Source organism: Mastigoproctus giganteus, chromosome 2 (assembly GCF_048544385.1).
Source record: "Mastigoproctus giganteus isolate SK-2022 chromosome 2, ASM4854438v1, whole genome shotgun sequence".
Classification (NCBI taxonomy): domain Eukaryota; kingdom Metazoa; phylum Arthropoda; class Arachnida; order Uropygi; family Thelyphonidae; genus Mastigoproctus; species Mastigoproctus giganteus.
The window spans coordinates 12764039-12787146 of record NC_143576.1 but is presented as its reverse complement, the minus strand read 5'-3'; the positions used below and the strand labels follow the sequence as shown (position 1 = coordinate 12787146).

At 38.4% G+C, this 23108-nt stretch overlaps 1 protein-coding gene across 1 annotated transcript in view; it reads left to right on the top strand.

Annotated features, from left to right (window-relative positions):
• Positions 1 to 23108, top strand: part of LOC150089170 (uncharacterized) — a 437035-nt gene that overhangs the window by 391931 nt on the left and 21996 nt on the right. Inside the window, exons 24-26 of the mRNA XM_090389629.1 lie at positions 5954 to 6061; positions 11994 to 12191; positions 15451 to 15549. Coding sequence (XP_090245755.1) covers positions 5954 to 6061; positions 11994 to 12191; positions 15451 to 15549 — 405 coding nt within the window. The remainder of the gene's footprint in view (positions 1 to 5953; positions 6062 to 11993; positions 12192 to 15450; positions 15550 to 23108) is intronic.

Sequence of the window (23108 nt, the reverse complement as noted above, 5' to 3'; positions counted from 1 at the left end):
GAACCTGTTATTAAATAACTGAATTATGCAGTCAAGTAAATATGGCAACACTCCATAAGACGGTAACTTATCTACCACAGAACTGCGTGTGTTCTGTGGCCAATTTGTTGTTTGTTGAACGAAAAACCCGAGTTTCCGGGATGACAAAAAAAAGCAACAAACAAACAAACATGCTACCCTCTCCTGAGACCGTTTAACTCAGCCACGTTGTCAAGGAGGCCATTAAAAATTCTTCGCGTCACTGATGGAATCCAAACTCAGGTCTTTTCCACCCAGTGTGGGAAGGATGGCAACTCTACCAACCGGTTCCAGAAAAAAATGTCAGGAGGGGCACTATTTGTGACGGGGGAGGCACCATTTTGTACACTAGAATGGCGATCACATTAGCATCAGTGTTGCCAACTGTAGTCAGTTGAAAACAGCTGAGCCACAATGCAAAAATAGATAAAATCCTATATATATTAACAGTGAAAAAAAAATTTTTGTAGCTAGAGGGAATTTAAACGATTGGTGTATTTTTTTTTCCGAAAAACGATAGGGGAGGCACGTGCCCCTACCCTGAATCCGCCACTGCTACCTTTCGGACCCTCGTGTGCTGCCCACGAGGGCCCGTAAGGTTGATAAATAGGGCATAAACCCAAATTGAAATTCGTGAATAAAAGGATGTATGTATAGACTCAAATAATTCTTGAAAATTCTGGATAAAACGTTAATAATCCAGATGGGCCAGTAATTACACGGTTGATTTGATAAACATTCTAACCATCGACCTCGATAAATTCTGCCAGCATCACACTTACAGACTCCAGAAACTAATGGACATATACATAAATCTACCGTTATGACTCTCAGGGACACCACCAACAGAAGGAAAATATGGCCTGCCTCAACTAAGGAAATTCTTGCTTGTACATATACTTCACGTTTTATCCAAATATTATCTTGCTTAGTTTGGGATAATATGGTATTCCACAATTTTCAGGTATGTAATTAAAGAATTCTGTAAATACTGTTCCTTTCAGGTTAAGCACACATGTGGCTCCATGTAACCCCAGAGAGTGCATAGCACGCGTTCCTTGAGTGGACCGGGGTTGAAGCCCGTGACTACTAAATACGTTAAATATTTGTATTGACGATTTGTTGTAAACTCTACTGACTTGGTTGTCGTGCTGGAGTATAAAGAGAAAAAATAATAATAATAATAAAATAATAATCACCCATCAAGCTTACTGCTGTCCAGGGCATGGTTGTAAAGCAGAGAAACAAACAGATATTAATAATAATAATAATAATTACAGGATTTTATATATATCCACGATTTTTGTACATAGAAACTAAGTATGAACTTTTGAAGGCATTTGGATAACTAAGAAGATGCAGTGACAAATTAGTAAGAATTTGCACTAACGTATCCAAGAATTTTTTTAAAAAGTATGATCAGCACCTGCGGTAATGTGATCTTTGGTCTTATAAATAACAATTAAAATATCGTCGGACTGAAGTACAAAGGAACTCAGACCGTCATGAATGTTAGCTGTCGACTGAGAATATCTTACAAGTTAATTTAAATAAAGATATTGGGTTGGTGTTTCACGAAGTAAGATTTAAAGTAGAAAAACGTTAGATATAGTGATGGTGTAAGATGAAAAATGTTACAAATTAAATAAAATAAAGATATTGGGTTTTTTTCGCAAGGTAAGATTAAATCATGACCTTCTTAAAGGGGATAATAGAGATGAATGCTTTCATATATGAACCTAACTGCCCTATTCTGAATGGAATCTAGAAGCCTGAGAGAGGTTTTGGGGGCTCTGCCCCAGATGTGGAAACAATATTCCATGGTGGGGCGGATTTGCGATTTGTGCAGAGTGAACAGCTGTTTGGAAGAAAAGTAACGCCGAGAACGAAAGAGAAAACCAAGTTTCTAAGATGCAGAGGAAGCAATATTTGTAATGTGCTTGTGCCAAGACAGATTAGAAGCCAGGGTATTTCCCAAAAGAGATATATCGACTTGCATAGAAATCAGAGTGTCACGAAAGATAAGCTTAGGAGCAGAAGAATCCTATTTTGTGAAATATAAGACAAGATTGAGTTTTAGAAGGATTAAAATCAACTAAGTTGTCTTTACCCCACTGGAGAATTACCTGGAGATCGGCATTTAAGGAATTGGTAGCGGATATTCGAGAAGTTGAAGATGATTGAGCAGGGCAAGATTTCTCAAAGTGGAATGGAATGTGCTATCATCGGCAAGACTATGGATGGGATTGCCAGTCAATGGAAAAAGGTCAATAATATACAAGAGGAAAAGAGTGGGGGAAAGAACTGAACCTTGGAGGGACACCATCATTAGTCGAGAAATTAGAAGACAGATTGGTTGGTTGGTGTCGTGTCCATTTGAAGTCAAATTGAACCATGCGCTGATATCACTGCTTTAGCTAAGTCCACGATCTTTTCGTTATAAAGTTCTCCCTGAAAAGGGGATTCGTCCATGCTTTGCAAAGTCGCCTGAATTGCAGGACAGCAGGACAGGCTCCCCCGAGGGACAGCCCTCGGGGGAGCCTGTAACCCCTAGAGGGCGCGTCCCCAGGTGGGTGGCGGATCGGGGAATGCCTCCCATTGGGTGGTAGAAGGGAAATCAAATACCTTCCGCGGACCAACAGGTAGAAGTCCAACCTCTCTACGGCAATGGCAACCCTTTTTCCATGAGAAGTCAATTCACAGAAGACAGATAGCCATCTACCATCACCCTCAGTGAGCGATCAGAGAGAAAACTGGATAACCAATTACAAGAAACAGTTGACAAACCACAAGATGGAAGCTTGTTTAGAAGGCCTTTATGCCAAACACGATGGAAAGCCTTTGAGATGTCTAGAGCAACTGCTTGTGTTTCACCGAGCTTTTCCATTGAATTTGTCCATAAATTAGTAACATAAGCCAGAATATCACTAGTGGATCGACACTGAAAGAATCCATACTGCCAATCGTTGACCAGACGGAAGGTTTCTAGGTAGTTTAAGAGTTGGCGGTTAATTGATTTCTCCATTACTTTAGAAAGAGTAGAAGTAATTGCAATGGGACGATAATTGGATGGGAGGGATTTGTCACCCTTTTTAGGAACTGGCTGGATATGAGCAAATTTTCAAGCAGAAGGAATAAGAAAGTGAAAAAAGGCGGCAAAGAACAGGAGTAAGTTCAGGAGCATAGGTTTTGAGAATAAGTGGAGAAATACCATCAGGACCTGGAGCTTTCTTAGCATCAAGATTCGTCAAAATCCTTCTGACATCCTTTTGAAGACCGCAGGAGGCACTGAATCGAGCGTGTTGGGAATGGTGAGAGGCGTTTTACCAAGATCAATACACGAGTTGGAAAAAAAAATAGGATGCTAGCAGGTCAGCTTTATCCTTGGCCGAAGTGACAATAGAACCATCTGGTTTTGACAGAGGTGGGAGCAGAGATGGGCAAAAGTTGCGGCCAATAGTTTTGACAAGAGACCAGAATGCTCGGCTACCATTAGGGCAAGAAACAAGTTTTCTACTCTTAGCCTGTTCAAACTCTTGTTTGGACTGATTAATAACTGCTTTACAATTGTTGTGAGCTTTGGTGTAGGCAGAGAATGAAACTGAAGAATTGGAAACAAGCCAATTACGATATGCAACATTCGTCTCCTGAACGGCCTTAGCATATTTGTTGGAAAACCAAAGTTTGGATAAAGGGTGAGATTTTAAAGTGGAGTGTTAGACAAAGGATTCTATTCCTACAAGAATAATTTCACTGACACGATCTGAGCAAATGTTGACATCAGAAGTTTTGAAACAGTGATCCGACCAAGGAAAAGAAGAAAAGAAATCTCGCACGTCATCCCAATTTGCATCCTTGTAATGCCAAACAACACGAGGTTGGGAATAGCTATGAGATAAAGGCTCCATTGGAGAAGAGACAATCACCAAGTTGAGATCTGAGGTGCCTAAAGGGCCACTCACTTCGACTGTGTACTTAAAAGGGTTGTTTGTTGGAAAGAGGTCAAGCGTGTTAGCTGTATGGTTAGGATTGTCCGGTATTCTTTTAGGTAAATGAACAATCCGTGTAAGGTCATTAGTAATTGCAAAAGCCTCAGCATCTCGACCAGCTGGGTCGTTGTGACTAGGAAACAGAAGCCAGCTGGAGTTGTGAACCTTAAATTCACCAAGGAAAATGACCTCACTTTTAGGAAAGTTGGACTGGAGAAAGTCAAGTTGCAAAGAGAGGAAGTCGAAGAGCTGCAAGTGATTAGTGTAGTTGGGAGAACGGTAGAGACAACATATGAATTTTACACAGTCAGGTAAAGAGATTTTAAGCCACAGAAGATCGAAAAGAGGAGATTCCAAATTACTATCTCTCTGACAGGGAATATCGGCACGGACATATGCACAAGTACCACATTTGAGGCGAAAGGAATCATACAGCGACAAATTTGGGCAACTGAGATGAGCAGTAGTTGAATCAACCGATAACTGAGATTCTGTCAGAAAAAGTGCATGGGGTTTGGCAGACTGCAAGTGGAAATGGACATCGTTGAGATTAGAATTGAGACCACGTATATTTGTGAAATAAACTAGGAAGTGTTTGGGAGTAGGTATACCTTTCGATTTAGGACAAATGTTTGACAAAACCACAGAAAGGCCCTACGATGGAACGAATCCTTTGTTTGATGCTGTACATTATAAATCCTGTCTATGGGGAATAGATGGGGACTCAATAAGCATTATTTTATTATGATTTTTTTAAATACCTTTAACTGAAATTTTCTTCATGAAAGGTCTTATAAAACAGAATGTTACAGATAAGAAATCAAGAGTGATTTACTGTATGCCCCAATGTCAAGGATTATTTCCTGTTGTACAGTCAACTTGACCAGTTTACAATAAAATAAAAAAGTTCCACCTATGCAGCAGAAAATTTTCATGTAATTTCTCCCCCCACTTCTCTCTCTCTGAGATAATTCTGTATTAGTTTAACTTGCTTATATGTCATGATTAATTTTCATAAAAATGTTTGCACTTTTATATAGTCAAGACATGTAGTTAAATCCCATGTGTTTAAAGTTATTGTTGTTATTTGGTTTTTAGGAACATTAGCAACTAAGGCCATATTGCTCCGGGATATGCGGTGGTCATTCCCTGACCTTTCCGCATCCTCCGTATTTGGTGGGCTCACGGGCTCGAACCCCGGTCTAATCAAGAAGCGTGTGCTACGCACTGCTGCTCCTGCCCACCTGGCTACGGAGGCGCCACGTGTTTAAAGTAAACGAGTCACAGGTCGATATGATGAATGAGCAGCTTACATTTTAGCTAGTGAAAAACGTGATGAAAGTGGCTATTTGGAAAATGACCATGATAAACTCGTAGGAGTACAGGTTATGAGGAAGAAAATGTAATTTTTTTCAGAAAGAAAATTTTCCCTCTAAGAAGCCCAAATAACCAGCTAATACAGTATATGACTTCGAAATAATTTTTTATAGATAGTGTGGAATTTCGTGGATTTGGAAAAAAAAAAAAAAATACAAAGAAAACACTGAAAATAATGAAGATAAAAATTATATATCATATAACATTTTCGATACTTAATTGGCTCTACCGATGAGTAAGTAATCTGATAATAAAACAATAATAAATATCATAATGAATTCAAGGATTTATATGAATACATTTTGGATATTTTGACACCTAAGGTATAAATGGAAATACAGATCCACGAAAAATTCAACGTGCTATGTGTGTTGACGAGAAGTTCAAAATGCCAAGGTGGAATTTGACAGTTCAACTCTCCAGCCATGTCTTGTTTGTTTCGGACTGTTAGGAATAATGGTATAAAATAGCAGGAAGCCTTTTGAGTCAATTTTTTTATACATCTCCTATAATGATATATATATATATTTATTATTATTATTATTATTATTATTTTTTTTTTGTTACAGTATGGTTTCACAGCTCTTCATCTAGCTGCCCAATTTGGCCACGAAGATGTCGTGCGTATGCTTTTAAACAGTGCTGGAGTTCAAGTCGATGCTCCAACTACAGTTGAGGTAAGAAGTGCATATAATTTAAGAAATTTATGGTTGTACACAGCTACTCTCTACAGTTATAAATTACCATAAATTGAATCTCGAGAATAAATCAAGAGAGGCACAGAAAATATATTTTTTATGATACAATCGTTTAATGACACGCTGATAAACACGTTTTGATCAACAATATCAAACTGAGATGCCGACCGAGCTAGCCGAGTGGGTAAAGTACCTGCCCGGCAACCCAAAGGTCGCGGGTTCGATTCCCGCCTCGGGCTTGGATCAAAGTACTGCAAAAACCTTGGGAGGTGCAATATGGCCACTGAAGCCGATGCGCCAACAACTACCAAAAAAAAAAAAAAAAAAAAAAAAAATCAAACTGAGAATTTAAAACTTAGCCTTACGTTTCAGGAAATTTTTCTTGCCTTCTTTACTGCCCTCAGTAAATAATAAAATAATTTAAAAATTTACATATTTATAATAAATTAAAACACTCTGGCCCAGTTTCTCCTGACTACTAACAAGAGGACTGACCAAGTGAGAGTTATGCCTTCGCAGGCAGCAAAGTCAGTATAATCATCGGTCTCCCCAAGTGAAAAAGGCCTCAGAATGCCGTCAATGATGCGAGAAATGTTTATGGCCATTTTTCAGAACGTGACTGAAGAAGTCGGTTTCAGGAGGTTTCAAGGTCCTTCCCCCCGAAACTATTTTTCGTCCAGCATATGTACAGGCAAATCGACCACAGAATACTTACAGTATATGACTTCGAAATGGATGTCCCTTTCGTTATTATCCTTAGGTAGAAAGTACAGTACGAGCAAAACTGTACAATTTTGAATAAGGTTATTATGTTAAATATGTAAATTTGTGAATGACTTTAATACTAAAGTCACTAAAAGATGGCAAGAAAAATTGATTGAAAATTAGAAATATTATGTATAAATATAAAAATATGTATTTCTTTTGCATAATCACAGATATTTGTAAAATAATAAGAGAAGTTTACCTCAATATAGTATGTAGAACACTTCAGTATGATACTCTCCAGAAATTAAAACGAAAAAATCGAAAAACTTACGTTAGAGTAACGTTAGAGTAATAAGAGAAGTTTACCTCAATATAGTACGTAGAACACTTCAGTATGATACTCTCCAGAAATTAAAACGAAAAAATCGAAAAACTTACGTTAGAGTAACAATTAGTTTAAAAAATAATTAAAAATCAATTTAACGCAATTAAAAATAAGAAAATTAATTAAAAGAATTTAACGAAAAAATTGCAGAACGATTTTCCTGAAGCTTATAACGCCTTTCGACCGTATGTCGTGATCACAGGAATGAAAATTCCTGTATATTGAGGTAAAAAAAAGGTAAAGTGCAGCCATTATCAACCCACTGCAGGATGGAAGCCTCCTCAACAATTCATGCTGAGGGAAATGGACCATAATCTGCCACGCTGGTCCAGTGCGGGGTGGCAGATCGACCGTATTCAGCAGTCAGGGGCTTGAACCCCGGTCAAAGAGCGTGTGCTACTGTACTCCCGCTCCTGACCACTCGGCTACGGAGGCCTATCGAGGTAAACTTCTCTTATTATTTTACAAAGATTGATATCAACGTAGAACGTATTGGGCATTACAGCTCTGGTTCATACTCTATAATATCAGATAATAGCAAACCTCGTTTCTGAATTTCTGTGATACTGTTTACTGTTCTGACGGAGCACCAAATAGGGACCACCGACTGTCCCCAATGTTCAAGTCGAGATTCATTGAGCACCTCCCCCCCCCCGTCCACACACACGTCCCCAAACGCAAAAATGAAAGAAAAGGAAACACTAGCAGAAAGGTCTCAAACAGCTGGTAGAGATTAATAAAACGAAATTAATACGATATAAAAAATGGACGCCTCATCTTTATTAGAAAAGTTAAGATTAGTGTTTACAGGACGTGCTGCTTTATGGGAGTAATTATTAACGTAACTGTAGTTAAATAATTAACTGTGTATTACGAGGCGATATGTAATTCGGACCTGTTTTAAAGTATTTGAAATGAAATACTGACTTACTACTGCTCTTTCTATATTCAGTGTCAACAAACGGATTTTGATCTATTACTAAAGGATCACTGCTGGCCTGAGGGAGCCATTATTCGGCCTTTCTATGGACGCCCTCCTCTTCCTCGTACTGGGGCATCAGCCAGTGACTTAGCAATTGAAACTAGTCAACGGGAATGACATATCGAGCATTTTTCAGATATTCTGGAATCTCAACTGGGAAGAACTTCTATAAACGATTCATCTATCCCTTCATCCTACCAGAATTTGAATGACTCTAACTCTTGTGAAAATACCTTTCTGCCATGTCACTTGCCAACAATTAAACCAAATAACTTATGCCTTACTACAGCATCAAAAGATGCAATTACTGTATTCTATATGAACGCACGCAGTCTTGTAAAACATAATGATGAAATCCTCGCGCAACTGACATCATGGAATCTCCATCCAGACCTGATGGTTTTTACTGAGACCTGGTTCTCCCCTGAAGTTTCAGTCCGATTTCAAGACTATGCTCTCTTTCACAGTTGCAGATGTGATTCTAAAGGGGGTGGAGTTGCTATTTACGTTCACAATCATCTGCGATGCTCTGCCTTTCCTATCACAAATCTGCCTGATCAAGCTTGTGAAATCACTTTTATCCGCATTGCTTCTCTGATGATTGGGTGTCTATACCGACCTCCCTCAGCTTCAGTCAACAGTTTCCTTGTAACTCTTGACAATATTCTATCTCACTTCACAAGCAAATCCCTTAGTCTTCTGCTGATGGGAGACTTTAATATTAACATACTTCAAAGCTCTTCCTCTCAAGTGCAAGACCTCCTAGATGTCATTTCTTCCAATGGTTTTTCTCTTCTGACTGACGGAATTATCCCGACTAGAATGGGAGAGTCCCACAATTCCCTTCTTGACTTCGCAATTGGGGAATGCTGACTAACCTATGCAGTACTGGATGCAACCATTTCTGATCATCGTCCCATCTTAATGGTAATTGAAAATGAAGAAATTGTGGAAGAGATCATGCACACTCACAGATCTGTGACTCCAGGCTCTTTCAATCAGCTCTGTTATGATCTCCAGCAGTCTTCGTGGGATGGAGTGGCTGCTACAGATGATCCTGAAATTGCGACGAACTTCTTCTTTGAGCATATCCTAAATAGTTACGAAAAATCCGAGTCATACATCAGGATCCCAGGGAATAAAAAGACCACTAGGCCAAGATGGAAATTATGCCCATTTATGTCAAACAAAATTTGTAACATGCTAAAGAAAAGGGACAAACTTGCAAGAATTGCTAGAGAAACAGGAAAGGAGGAGGATAAAAACAAATACACAACGTACAGAAACAAAGTCACCGACAGTATTAGGTCGGAGAAAAGGAAATATTATAGTTCCCAACTTAAAGGCGTCATTACAAGCAAGGAAAAGTGGGCAGTCTTGGACAAGCTACTACCTGGAAGAAAAACGAAACCACAGAACTACGTTGGAGATGTAGTTGAGAACGAGGTACTCATTTCGGATGACCAGGAAAAAGCCGCAGCATTCCGTAATCACTTTATCTCAAGCGTGAATAACCTTTTTAAAGACGAAGTTGACTCTAGAGATAATGCAACGAAAGAATCTGTCAAGCACTCAATGAGGAGCTCTTTTTTCCTCGCTCTGCTCTCAGATCAAGAGATTTTAGAAGCAGGACATCAATTAAAAGAAAAGGGAGCCCCTGGCTTTGATGAAATATCTCCTGCTCTGCTGAAAAAGGTTAACTCAATTCTAACACCACTGAAGTATATTTACAATCTTTCCGTTCAATCTGGTAAATTCCCGTCTCAATTCAAAAAAGCAGTCATTGTTCCTAAGGGGAAAAATTGTAACTCTATCAACAATTTTCGTCCAATAGCTCTACTCTCAGTTTTTGCAAAATTATTCGAAAAAATTCTTCACGGCAGACTCATGGGCTTCCTGGAAGTCAATCAGCTTATCCATCAACAACAGTACGCTTATCGTTCAAAAAGATCCACTGACCTGGCAATTGTTGACTTCTGCTCCAGGATCACGGACTGTCTTGAAAAGGGTCACTATGCAATAGCACTGTTTCTAGACCTATCAAAAGCTTTTGACTGCATAATATCCTACTCAACAAGCTCAACAATCTTGGCTTGAGAGGAAAAATTAACCTTCTCCTTGAAGACTACCTTAGTGATAGGCCATTTGTCGTTAAAACAAACCAGTCTTTTTCAGACATTTCTTATTTCTCTAGGGGAGTACCTCAAGGCTCACTTCTCGGACCGATCCTATTTGTTCTTTACATTAATGAATTTCTCTCTCATCTTCCATCTTCCCACCTAGTAGCGTATGCCGATGACATTTCCATTCTAATCACTGATAAAGACCCTAACCAACTTCAATGCAAGATCTCTGCCCTGCTCTCTGAAATGCATAGTTGGCTTCAAAAGAATCAGCTGATACTAAACCCAGAAAAATCCAAATATATGGTGTTTAGGACGAAAAACAAACCATTGAAAATTGATTTCGAAATAACATACAAAGGAAAACAACTGGAAAGGGTGAATGATACCAAGTTTCTAGGAATCTGGCTAGATGACAAGTTGAGTTGGGATAAACAAATGATCACCTTACGAAAGAAAACTTCGTCACTAGCAGGAATACTCGCCCGAGCCTCTGCCTGGGTACCTCCTTCCCTTCTCAGACTAGTATTCCTTTCCTTAATACAGCCTCACTTCACATATGGAATTATCTCATGGGGTACGACCAGTCAATATAACCTTACGAGAATCAATTCAATTGTCAATCGATGTGTTCGTTCAATTTTGGGCCTTCCCTGGAATGCATCGGTGACTTCGAGATATAAGGAAGCGAGACTCTTAAGCATCTACCAACTGATACAAAAAGCTGAAGCGGTCTTTGTCTACAATGCTTTGAAAACACCAAACTTTCCTCCTCTCTTCAGATCCTTTTTTATAACAATAGAAGAAGAAGGAATAAGATATAATTTAAGAAATGAAGCGAACCTGAAGGTTCCGCTTTTCAGAAAAGCCATAGGCCAGAAAAATATAAAATACAGAGGCGCAAAAACCTGGAATAATCTTCCTGAAAACATCAAAAATGCCATTTCACTAAACAAGTTCAAGAAGCTCCTGACTGAACACATCACCAGGGAGGTCTGATCTAAATCACCTTCCACTCAACTCCTGAACTTTCCACAATGCATACCAGTTTGGAAATTGTGTAAACAAGTTGAAGGAATAGCTGTCATAAATTGTAACATTCTATGCAATTATTTCATAATTTTTCTTTCATACTTGTTATTGTAAAAGTACTCACAATGTAATTATAAGTATGTACTGTTGTTAACCACGCGACATGTGTGGTTGGTTTACGTAGTCTCGGTAATGGAATGTAGAAACATGTCCGATTCATGATGTATCTGTTTTTATTGTTATCTTTTTCAAAGGGAACACCCCCTAAAAAGCCTCTGGCTTATGTGTTCTCCCTCCCTTCTTGCTGTTATCTCCCAACAATTGTAACACAAAATAGGGATAAATAAATTATCAATTATCAAATTACTTTCACTAACAGGGTTCTCAGCTATATTTTTTTTTATTGGAGTATTGAAAAAAAAATTACTTTCTTGTGCTGTCTTCCCTGTTTTTTTTTTTTTTTTGTTTGTTTGTTTGTTTGTATGTTTGTAATAGGGCGACTGCTACGAGTGAATGCTCACACGTACTTATTTATTACCATCAGTGGGCTAAAAAGTTGGGCGTTGATCATTATAATGTTGTCAACCGTATATAATAATTATTATCAGTCAAGTATTATCAGTTAATTATTATCAGTCAAGTAGGAGAGCTAAGTCTCACGCTTTGTATTCATTACTACAGGAAACGATGCCACTCCATCTTGCTTCTAAAGGAGGACATTTGGCTGTCGCAGGATTAATTCTAAGTAGAGCAACGGACAAGCTACATGCCGGCGACCGAAACGGCCGTACTCCTCTCCACTTGGCAGCAGCTAATGGACACGGGGATATGGTTCGTCTGTTACTAGGTCAAGGAGCGGATATCAACGCTGCCGATAAGGTGAGTTAGCCGAACCTCATTAGTGAGTCCTTTAGAAACAAATTGATACAGGAGCTGCGCAAAAACTAACAACATATTTCATACTCAGCACTCGCGGTTTTTGGTTTCTCGAATCACTTCACAAACTTATTATTTTTTTTTTAATCGAATTCAATAAGCAAGGCTCCTGTACTACATTATGCCAAATATTTATTCGTATAAATTTATAGTTAAAAACTTCTGTCTATGAAATTAATATACAGTACGTAGATACAAATAATGAGAATGCATCATTTTTATGTAAGTAGCTATATTGCTTGGCCTCTTCATTAGAACCATAGAAGATTAGATTATATTAAACATTCTGTGCAAAAATACGTAAATAGAAGAGGTCGCATGTTATGTACAATAAAGCACTATATATCCGTGTGATCTGAGTAGTAACCAAATCAATTCATCGGCAATAGAGAACGGACAGGATCCTAGAGACTTTCGAATAGGTAAGATTGTGTCGCGAAAATGTTTAGCTGATATTACACAGTGAGGATTGTAGAGCGCTCAACGACTAGTATCATTCGAGTTTTTAATGAATAGAAAACCACCAGGAAAACACTTGTGAAGCAGATCATTAAGTGCAATCCTCGCCAAATGACAGAACAATTAACATCTGTATTTAACCCACTCGGTAGCACTGTATTTGTAATCTCTATCCTCTCACAGTTTAAACACATTTATTTACACTAATGAGCCAAAACATTATGACCACCGACAATATGATGTTGATCCTCCACGTACAGCAAAAACAGCTCGTACCCGGCGAGGCATTGATGCTGCAAGATTTATGGAATATCCATATTAAGGAACTCGTCAAGGAGAAGGTTCCATAAGAGCGGCCCCAGAACAGATCCCTGAGGGCAGCCTCTGTGGACCGGTCTAGAAACAGAGGCGTATGTAGTAGTAACAGTGATTCACCTGTTTTCAAGAGAGGATTGAGGCATCGATATAAGTCTCCTGTGATATGAGCCTTTCGGAGCCTGGCCAGACCAGCAGGCCACCAGAGAGAATCAAAGGCTCCTGCACAATCAATCGATATTAGAAGGAAGTATTTTGTGTTGCAGTTTTTAGCTGTTTCAGTAATATTTCCAGAGCCTCTACAGCTGAGTGTCCCTTCCTAAAGACATTGATTAGGCAACATGAGGTTTGATTCTTGGAAGTGGTTCTCGATTCTCTGGTAGAGAATGTGCTCGAAGAGCTTGTTGATGATTGACAGCAAGGCGATTGGCCTATACAACTCTGGCATTCCCTGTGGTTTCGTTGGATTTTTTAAGACAAGTTTTATTCGTGCCGTTTTCCACAAGGCCGAGAAGTGGCCCACCGAGAGACATCGGTTGAGGCGGTCCAATATTGTGTTCAGTATAGTTTCTACAGCCATCTTGAGCATGTCGGGCTCAATTTTATCTATACCAGGAGTTTTCTATTTTTCAACTTCGCTGCCGCTATGCTGAGCCATATTGATGAGAAGGGAGGTTCAACAGCTGTGGTTGTGTATGATTTATTGTCTTCACATATTTTTCTTTGTTCCTGGGTTTGAGGCTCGGTTTCAGGAAGGAAGGAAGATATGGTTTAAGATATTGTCTATAGAGGATTTCCATGTTCTGGTATAGATTCCCTGAGCTGTTTCGACTTTCCCCCCTATGGGGAGTTTGTTTGTGGTGACCCGATACACCACTCCCCAAGGGTAAGCATTTCCTTCTGTATTTACTAGGTTTTCCCATAAGGCTTGCTTTCTTTTTCTTTATTTTAACTGTGTAGTCATTTCTGACCTCACATTACTGTTGACGTGGTACATCGACCTCTGCCTGTGGCCAAGATCTACGCGCCCTCTGATATGCCTTGCGGGCACTATTTATCCTTTTCCAGAGATCTGTGAGCTCTGGCGCCCACCAAGGAACAGCTTTGAGGGAAGGCATTTTCTTCTTGATGGCTATATCTGCCGCTTCTGTGATTAATTTTGTTATCTCTCGCTGATGCCGATCTAGGTTGAATTCATAGGGGTGGAAGTTTTCTGCTTTCTCCATCAGCAGCTGCTTAAAATGTTTCCAATCCGCCTTTGTTGTGGCGTATCTTGGAAATAGAAATTGTGTGACATGTTGCGTTTGGAGTGATCTATGGAGGTTGTAAGTTAACACTCTGTGATCAGAAGTGGTCCAGTGTAGTTGTACTTCCCAAGGAGAAAGGTGTCCTGCTATGGAATGACTTGCAAGGGTTAGGTCCATATTTGCTTCCCACATAGTGCTCGAGAAGGTGTGGTGCTGGTTTGGTCTGTTTAGGATGGATAGGTCACTGCTTGATATATATACTCCTCTAGGTACTGGTCTTTGTTTGTTCCTTTCCGTTCCTGTCTCACTGTGCCAGGCGGGTGATCTGCAGTTTGCATCAAGGCCTTATATAAGTTTGGCGTTTGGCAGTTGTCGCTGCAGATTCTGAAGATATTGTATTGTAGGGAGTATGTCTTCTTCTGGTCAGGCGTAGATGGACGTTAGGTAAAATTCCCCTAGGGACGATACTATATGGGCGTAGACTGCCCAGGTCGTGCATAAGTCTGTTATCTTAGTTACAATGAGATCACAGGATTACAAACAGAATGAACGCTATACATAGTCAATGGATTAGTGAAAACGAGGGTAAACGCAAATATTTTATTTATATTATAGACCAAGAATTGAAATGAGATCAGAATCAATTGTTTACGCAATTTCGTTATACATTTATATGATAACTTTTGTTTAAAATTATTAGTAATATAAAAATAAAATAAAATAAAAAGTGCTGTACACATCATCCCTTTGCTTCTAAAATAGTGTGCACCTAATGGTGACTTTAAGTTCATCGTCATGGACTATATGTTATGTACATATGTACAAAATCTAGACACCCTATTGTTTTTTCTGGCAGGGTTTGATCCTTTGGGTTGCACGTATTGATGATGCAGTTAACTTGCTCATTTCAGTGGCCTTCTCTGTACATAATTATGTAAATACTCTGTACACATTTGTCATGGAACATGTTCTAAGTGTAAACACACTATAAGGCTTATTCTTAGTTAGCCAAATCTAAAATATTTCACCCTACAGTGTTATATGCTTACATAAATCATTATTTCTCCTCGCATAGTAAGAAATTCATACTCACCAGATTTCTAAAGTGTGGATAATTAGTAATAGCTCTTAATATTTGTTGTTTATGAAAATTAATCTCATCCTTTTTGTCTCTTTTGTAGAACGGATGGACTGCTTTACATTATGCTGCCAAACAAGGTTATATAGACATGATTCACCTGCTTGTGGAGAGTGGAGCCTCCCCGATGGCATCTACAAAGGTATGCCAATACTTAAACAACTTTTTGATAGTTCTTGTTTGAAATGCGTGATTAATTAATACAGCAAGATTTCATAACAAGAGCAACACAGGAAGACACTGGAAGTATAAGTTCTACTTCTAAAATTCATGATATTCTTCGAACATATAACTTCTTTCATTTTTATTCAGGAATTAACCTTATGTAGTCATCCTGACAACATAAGGTCATATGAATTGATAAGACAGAGAGAATGCAAAAACATTATCGTATTTAGGTCACATAAGCTTAAACCAGGATTACTCAAACTCCTATTTTTTGCATCCTCGTGCTTGACCACCTGGTTACGGCGGTCTTCATGAACTACTTATAATACTTATCATCTAATTAATTGTAATGGTTACATGCCTCTTTTCGGAATAAAATATAAAAGGAAAATGTTCAATAAGAACTGGTGTACTGTATTTTGATTAGACATTCGTCATTGACGAAAGTCAATGAAGTACAGCAGACACTCTCGATTTAGCGGAATCGGATTGACCGGGGCACTTCAAGACTCCAAATTAAAAAAAAAAAAAAAAAAAAAGACAACCAGAAATTATAAAATTCAAGTACGTAATAACTATAATAGGTATAAACAGATGTTTTGCAAATCGTAAATAAGCGACAAGAAGCGGCGTTATAAGTCGTCATATTGTGCCTATTATCTTGCAACCCCCCGCTGTCTGCACACCCATCGCTTTAAAAAAAAAACACCAAATGTTTTAGGTTGTTTTAGTGCGTCGCATCGATTGTTGTGTTCCGCCGCACCGCAAAAGGACAGATTTTGTTTCGGTATTTTTTATTATTAAAATCAGTTTATTTCCCAAGAAACCTTGGGTCACCCCCCGGGACGGCTCTGTGCCAGAAGGGTGTGAATATTTACAGATTAAGGTGCGAGGAACACAATGTACAATAAACAAGAGTACATGCGTGCTCGACCCGAGACTTTTACAGGATTAAATATACAGTAATGTACAAAATATATGATTGCATGAAGACAAAAAGTCTTTGTCATATACAAATAGGCAAGTTTAAAAAAAAAAAAAAAACAGTCTGTCCAGGAGCAGGTGAGTGTTATAAGCTCATAATCTGGTAGCAGTTCTTGAGGATTTCCTTCCTGTAGGGCTTGTCTTCACAGAACCTATAAGGGTGGATCCTAAATTTATTGAAGATCCGAACACAATTGGCTGGAAACATGTTCCTCAGGGAATCAATGCTTGACAGCGTAAGACGTAGAGGGAGACAGGAGTCAGGGTGCTCCCCTCTTGCCCTCCTAGGGCCAGAGATTAATGTGGATACCGATGGAGCATCAATTCGCCTCGTTATAAGCCGTACGAGCGTGAGGACATTTTTTGTCATGATGATATGTCTCCAGGGAGTGGTGCCCAGATTTGCTTGTAGGATAGATCTGGAGATAGTTAGGGGGTGGCCTACCACCCTGTTCATCCATCTAAGCAACCAGTACTCTAAACTGAGATACTTCTGAAGGTATGAGGCAGGGGCAGATGACCAAATTTCTGAAGCATAGAGAGGAATCGGCGTAATACACCTCAGGATGTGCCGAACAAGCAGCGCTGGCTGATGCACACCAACGAGCTCTTGACGCACTGCCCAAAGAGCAGCGTACTGTAAGATGTAAAATCTTACAAATATAATATTTTGTGGAAGAGTGAGATTTATTTACAGTAAAACTTATAATAAAGCAATATAGGGGAGAGGAACATTACAAGTTAAGAATATTACTAAGATCACTGGCAAGGATTAAATTAGACAACGTTTATGAAGGTCAGCGTTAAGCTTGACAAAGGCTAATGGCAAGGAAGGGGTGTACTTCGGTTCCCAGCGCACAGGAGCATCCAAAACAATGGAAACTGGTTGCAACTGTTATGAGTTAAAGGTGTCAACTCTGGTAAACAATAGCGCGGTGGACCATGTGCTGTCGGGACATTTCTTTAATCGATTACACCTGGACAGTAAAATACGGAACAATGCTGGGAATTAGATGGAAGTCTGGCTCTGGCTGTCGGTGATGGCAAGTTTTTAGATCGTGGGAAATTAGTCTGCTACAGTACAACTATTAGCGGCTGACTTCAAAGGTACTGACAGCCTGAGAAATTTTACAAATTTCTTAAAATAAGAAGTTAGATCGAGCAACAAGGAATCAGCGTGAGAAAGATAAAAATTAGCGAATAAGAAGAGAGTGGAAGTTGATAAAATGAGTAAGATTGGATAAACTGAAAACTAGGCGTATTTGACATATGTAGGCGGTACAGAAATTGAGTTGAACAAAAAGTGAGTGAACGGGGAGAGACGGGAGACACAGTTGAGATTTTGTCGGAGTTTGTGGATATGGGTTAGTAAAAACACAGAGTTGAGTTTTTTTGAGTGTGTTAGAAAATGTGAAGAGTCATACCCGAGTTGAGTTATGTGGGTGTTTAGGAAAATGAGTTAGTGGGATTCTAAGTTGAGTTTTTTTTTTTTTAGTGCTAAGGAAAATGAAATAGTCAGTGGACACAGCAGTCGAGATTTTCGTCGAGATAGGTAAAATGAGTTAGTAACAAGGACAGTTGAGGGTTCTGTTGTGGTAGGAAATATGTGTCAGTTAACAGTGGAGTGTTTGGACGGGGTGGGAAAAGAGAAGGGTAGCGCCCTGGGGAAGTTTTCTTCTTGAAAGAGTTCTTAATAGGTGGAGCGCAAAAATGAGGGTAGCACCCTATGAGTTTTTCCCTTGTGATGAGTTTTAATAAAGTGGAGTGGAGAAGGAGATATGTGAGATGCCCTATGAGTTTTCCTTGTGATAGGTTTAATAAGGTGGAGAAAGAACGCCAGTCCCAGTGCAGCAAAGAGTTCCTAAAAAAAATCATCTGTAGCAAATTCAGGTGTAGCTGATGAAAGAGATCCCCAGAAGGTACCCTGAGAGCCAGGAAAGCTTGGAACCGCCCCGGAAAGCAAAGGAAAGAAAAGGGATGATAGTAAGTACTGTAAGTGAAACAGTATAGTGATTAATTAATGAAAAAAAAGATAGCACTAGAAGTAAATTGATTGATAAATTATCTCTTAAGTAAATTATACAGAGTTTAATTAATTCAAAAAGGTTATTGTAAAATGCAAGAGAAACGAAAGATAAGTAATAGATTAAATAGTTGTTCAAATGATTATAATATGTTAGAAGGATAATAAAGTTTATAGTGAGAACCTTGGAATGTTCTAAAGATAGATAATTGAATATAGTAAATTTTATGTGAGAATATTTGAATGTTCTAAGGATAGATAACTGAATATAGTGTTTGTACTGATGAAGAATTGTTGATCTAACTCAAAGACTAATAACAAATAGAGACTTTAGGAAAGTTAAGATTAGTCTTCAGTTATTGTAACAGAATGGCGACAACACAGATTATAATGATGAAACACAGATTATAATGATTATAATGATGAAAATAGCATATTGATGGTTAATATAAGAATAATATATGCAAGGTATCCTTGACTTAACCTTGTATGCATATTACATGTTTTTTTATTCAATTGTATATTATGTTGTGTATATATATATATATATATGTAAATAAACTTTGTCGTTTGTTAATTTGTGAGTTGTTATTCCTGAACACTCAGCCTTTCCGAAGGGAATTATAATTAATTGAGAAGTTCCCTTGAATCTGGAATTCTCCTAGGAAGTAAAGTCAGATGCGTAAGTGGGGGAAATAAGAATAAATTGGACAAACACATAATAGGGAACAAACAAAATAAAAATAAATAAATAAATAAAACAAAAACAAAATATATAAAATATCATTATTAATTCCACCCCCCACAGTACGTCTTCTGCCTCATCCTGGCAAAGTGAGGCTGAAATGTGAGCCCAACGTCCGAGGTGAGGCCAAGATCAGTATGAGAGGTCACCTTTTGCACCGGTTCCCCACTAACAAAGATTTGGATATCATTTTTGACTTTATGTCAGGAATGTCCGACTTTATATCATTTATGTCAGGAATGTCCGAATTTTTTTTATAGTAACTTTTTTTTTTTTTTTTTTTTTTTTTTTTGTTGCTTAGAAATCGCGAAAATGATGAGCAAACGCATGACAATTAAACAAAAACTTTAAATTATTCAAAAGTTTGAAAACGGTGCAGCCATTAAATCTCTAAAGAACCATTATAACGTTGGTGACCAAACCATACGTGTCATTTTAAAAAATACAGGGAGGATATTAGGTTTAAAATCGACATTGTAAAAAATGAAGGGAAGCATCAAATTGCACACGCGAGTAGTATGTGGTAAGTTTTTTTTATCTATCGCCATACTTTTTACATAGGTTGCTGAACATTTTTTGATACAGCAAGTCCCCGACTTACGTTTTTTATATATTTTTTTATATGACTAAAGATTTAAGTGAAGGTGACACACATTTCATTATAATAACTTAAGAACCCACAGAATTCTAGCTATTGATATTATCGCAAATGCAATAAGATCGAGTTTATACCCGTTTATAATTAGATGCACTAACAGAAAAGTCCAGTAACCCGAAAAGTGCAAATTGTTTTTATTGTTTTATGGCAGTGACCTCCAGAAATGGTTTTAGTAAAATGTGAGCTAGATCGTATGTATAGCTTAGCTTAATTTTCAGCACTCACCTCATAGTAATCCGCTTAGCTGGTGGAGGGTTTTACCACATACACCTCCACCAGCTAAGCGGATTACTATGAGGTGAGTGCTGAAAATTAAGCTAAGCTATACATACGATCTAGTTATTACATTACAGCACATAAGGACTCCTTAAAAAATCAAGAGTAAAATGTGAGCTTGCGTGGGGTGATAATAGTGAATTTTAAGTTGCCCCACGATAAAGGAGACTTCTTCATAGTGGATTCCTCCCAAGAATAAACCTCCAACGTGGAAGAAAATACAGACGCCACTAATTTGTCGGTAAACACCGATGAGTTTCCTCCTCTAGTTTCTTCACATGAACAAAGTAAGGTAAGGGAAACTACAAGTGTAACCGCTCCTAAGGCTAAACTAGAACATCTTGTAAGATTATCAAGATTATCAAGATCTAGAACATCTAGATTATCAAGTAAGGTACCAATTTCTACGACGACAAATGTCGTTACTGATTCTTCTCAAGTAAAACCTTTTAGTCCTGACACTTTAACTACTTTTAGTCCTGCTACTTCAACTGCCAGGGAAATAAAAATACCAAATGTCTTACCTTCAGATCTTTCCCCTGTCGATGCACTTCTTTCCTGCGAGAAAAAAATTTAACCTTACCTATTAAACGACAACAGTAAGGTCACAAAAACTGCCATCAAAGCTATTCTTCATTCTTGGAGCGGTCTTGAACTAGTTGTGAATGGCTTGATTACAGAAAATGAAGCTCTTAAGATGAAAATTAGATGCGGCAGATAAGAAGTGATGACTCAAAAACCATGCCCACACCTCTCATATGCTTCTGTGACAAAATCTTCAACTTCTACAGAATTAGTTGATGCTTCTTTGAACGTAGTTTCTCCTAAAAACTTATCTGAGGCTACTGCACAATCCCTTTCAAAAATTTCTATTAACCAAACAGACAGTCTGCAATCCGCTAATGTTAAAACTACTTCAACCAGAAAACCACATTTATTACTCCTAAAGGCATCTGAGAGTTCTACTCTTACTACGAGCACTGATGTTAAACAACGTGTAGTCAAAACCTTAAAGCAAGACTTGAAAGAAATCAAAGTTAAAGCTCTCCGTCTTATTAAAAACAAAGGCGTAATTTTAGAAACTAATTCCCGTAAAGATTAGAATACCATCTCGTCCTCAAAAATCCTGTCTGATGTTGGAATCACCCCTGAGATACCTAAGAAATTGAATCCAACCCTATTGGTATACAATATTAATAATGATTTAACTGAAGAGGAAATACTTGATGACTTCTACTTCAAAAACCTGAAATAATTTAATTTCACACGTGAAGAAATCTCACAAGAGATCACTTTCCGATTTAAAATTAGCTGCAAATCAAAGAACACTTCTAATTGGGTGTTTGATTTTACCCCACGTATTTTTTCAGCTATTTCTACTTTAGACAGGTTATTTATTGGGTGGGCCGCTCACCGATTTAAGCCTTTCATTGTTGTGATGAAGTACTATTGTTGTTTTGCTTTCGGACACACTTCAAGTACATGTAAACAAGAAAGACCTTCTTGGGGACATTATGGCAAACAAGGTCATATCTTTGGTGAGTGAATACTGGAATCTTAAATACTGGAACGTTTCCCAAACCATGGAAACATGCCATTCTTAAGATTTTACATAAATCAGATAAACCACTAGACAATGCCAGATTCTACCGCCCCATAGCCTTGCTCTCTCACCTGGGATAAATGTTACAGAGACTAATCGCTAATAATATTCCCACACTGCAGAGAGCTACAAACTCCACATCCTCTCTTCAATACAGTTTTAGGCAAGGGCTTGGATGCGAAGACGCCTTATTAGAACTTCACCACCTTATTAATAGCTCCACTTTCAAGTACGTTATGGCGATCCTTATCGATTTTGAGGGCGCTTTTGATACTTTATGATGGGAGAGCGCCCTCAGTAGACTCCGTTACAATCATTGCTCTCTTCAGCTTTATAAACTTATTAGAAACTACTTTGCTGATCGCACTGTCACCGTCATCACCAAAATGACGAAGTTGCACAGATCTGTCTCCCGTGGTTGCCTCCAAGGATCAATTTTGGGTCCTTTGATTTGGAACCTAGTTCTTGATGATTGGATGCTTAGGACGACTGAATTTCAAAATGTGCAACAACTTGCGTATGCAGATGACCTTATCATTTTGGTGAATGGAAACTCAAGATCTGATTTAGAACTCTATGCCAATAAAGTACTCTTTTGAACTATCGTCTTGGTCCTCCAAGAAAAAATTGAAATTATCCCCAGCCAAATCGAAGATCATGATTTTTAAACACAAATTAGACTATGGCAGACCACCAGTTGTAAACTTGACAAGAAATCACTTTCACTTGTCCGAAGCACCAAATTTTTAAGAATCATCATCGACGACCGCTTTTCCTTTACTGCACATATTCAACATCTGTCCGTCAAAGTTAAGAGTTTTACCGTAATGCCGCTCCAAATTACCAGAAAAGACTGGGAATTGAACACTAAAATCCTACATCTATTTTATAATGCTGCCATAATCTCAATTACAACCTATGCTGCCAGCCTTTGGTTAGACCTACTGCATTCAAAACTGTACAAACCAAGTTATCCACTATTCAACGTTGTTTTCTTCTTAGCCTACTTCACGTTTTCCGAACAGTATCAACTCCAGCTCTACAAACTCTTGCAGGCACTATACCACTTGACCTGCATGTTGTGTTTAGATGGCTTTGCTTTTACATCCACAGAGGCATTTCTACGGAATTTCAGGGAATCATTGTTAACCCTCAGGCTGATCCCAAAACCGAACGAACCAATGCTGGAATTTGTTAGTGAACACCTGGCAGAATAGATGGAATTCTACCGAAAAAGGAGCTAT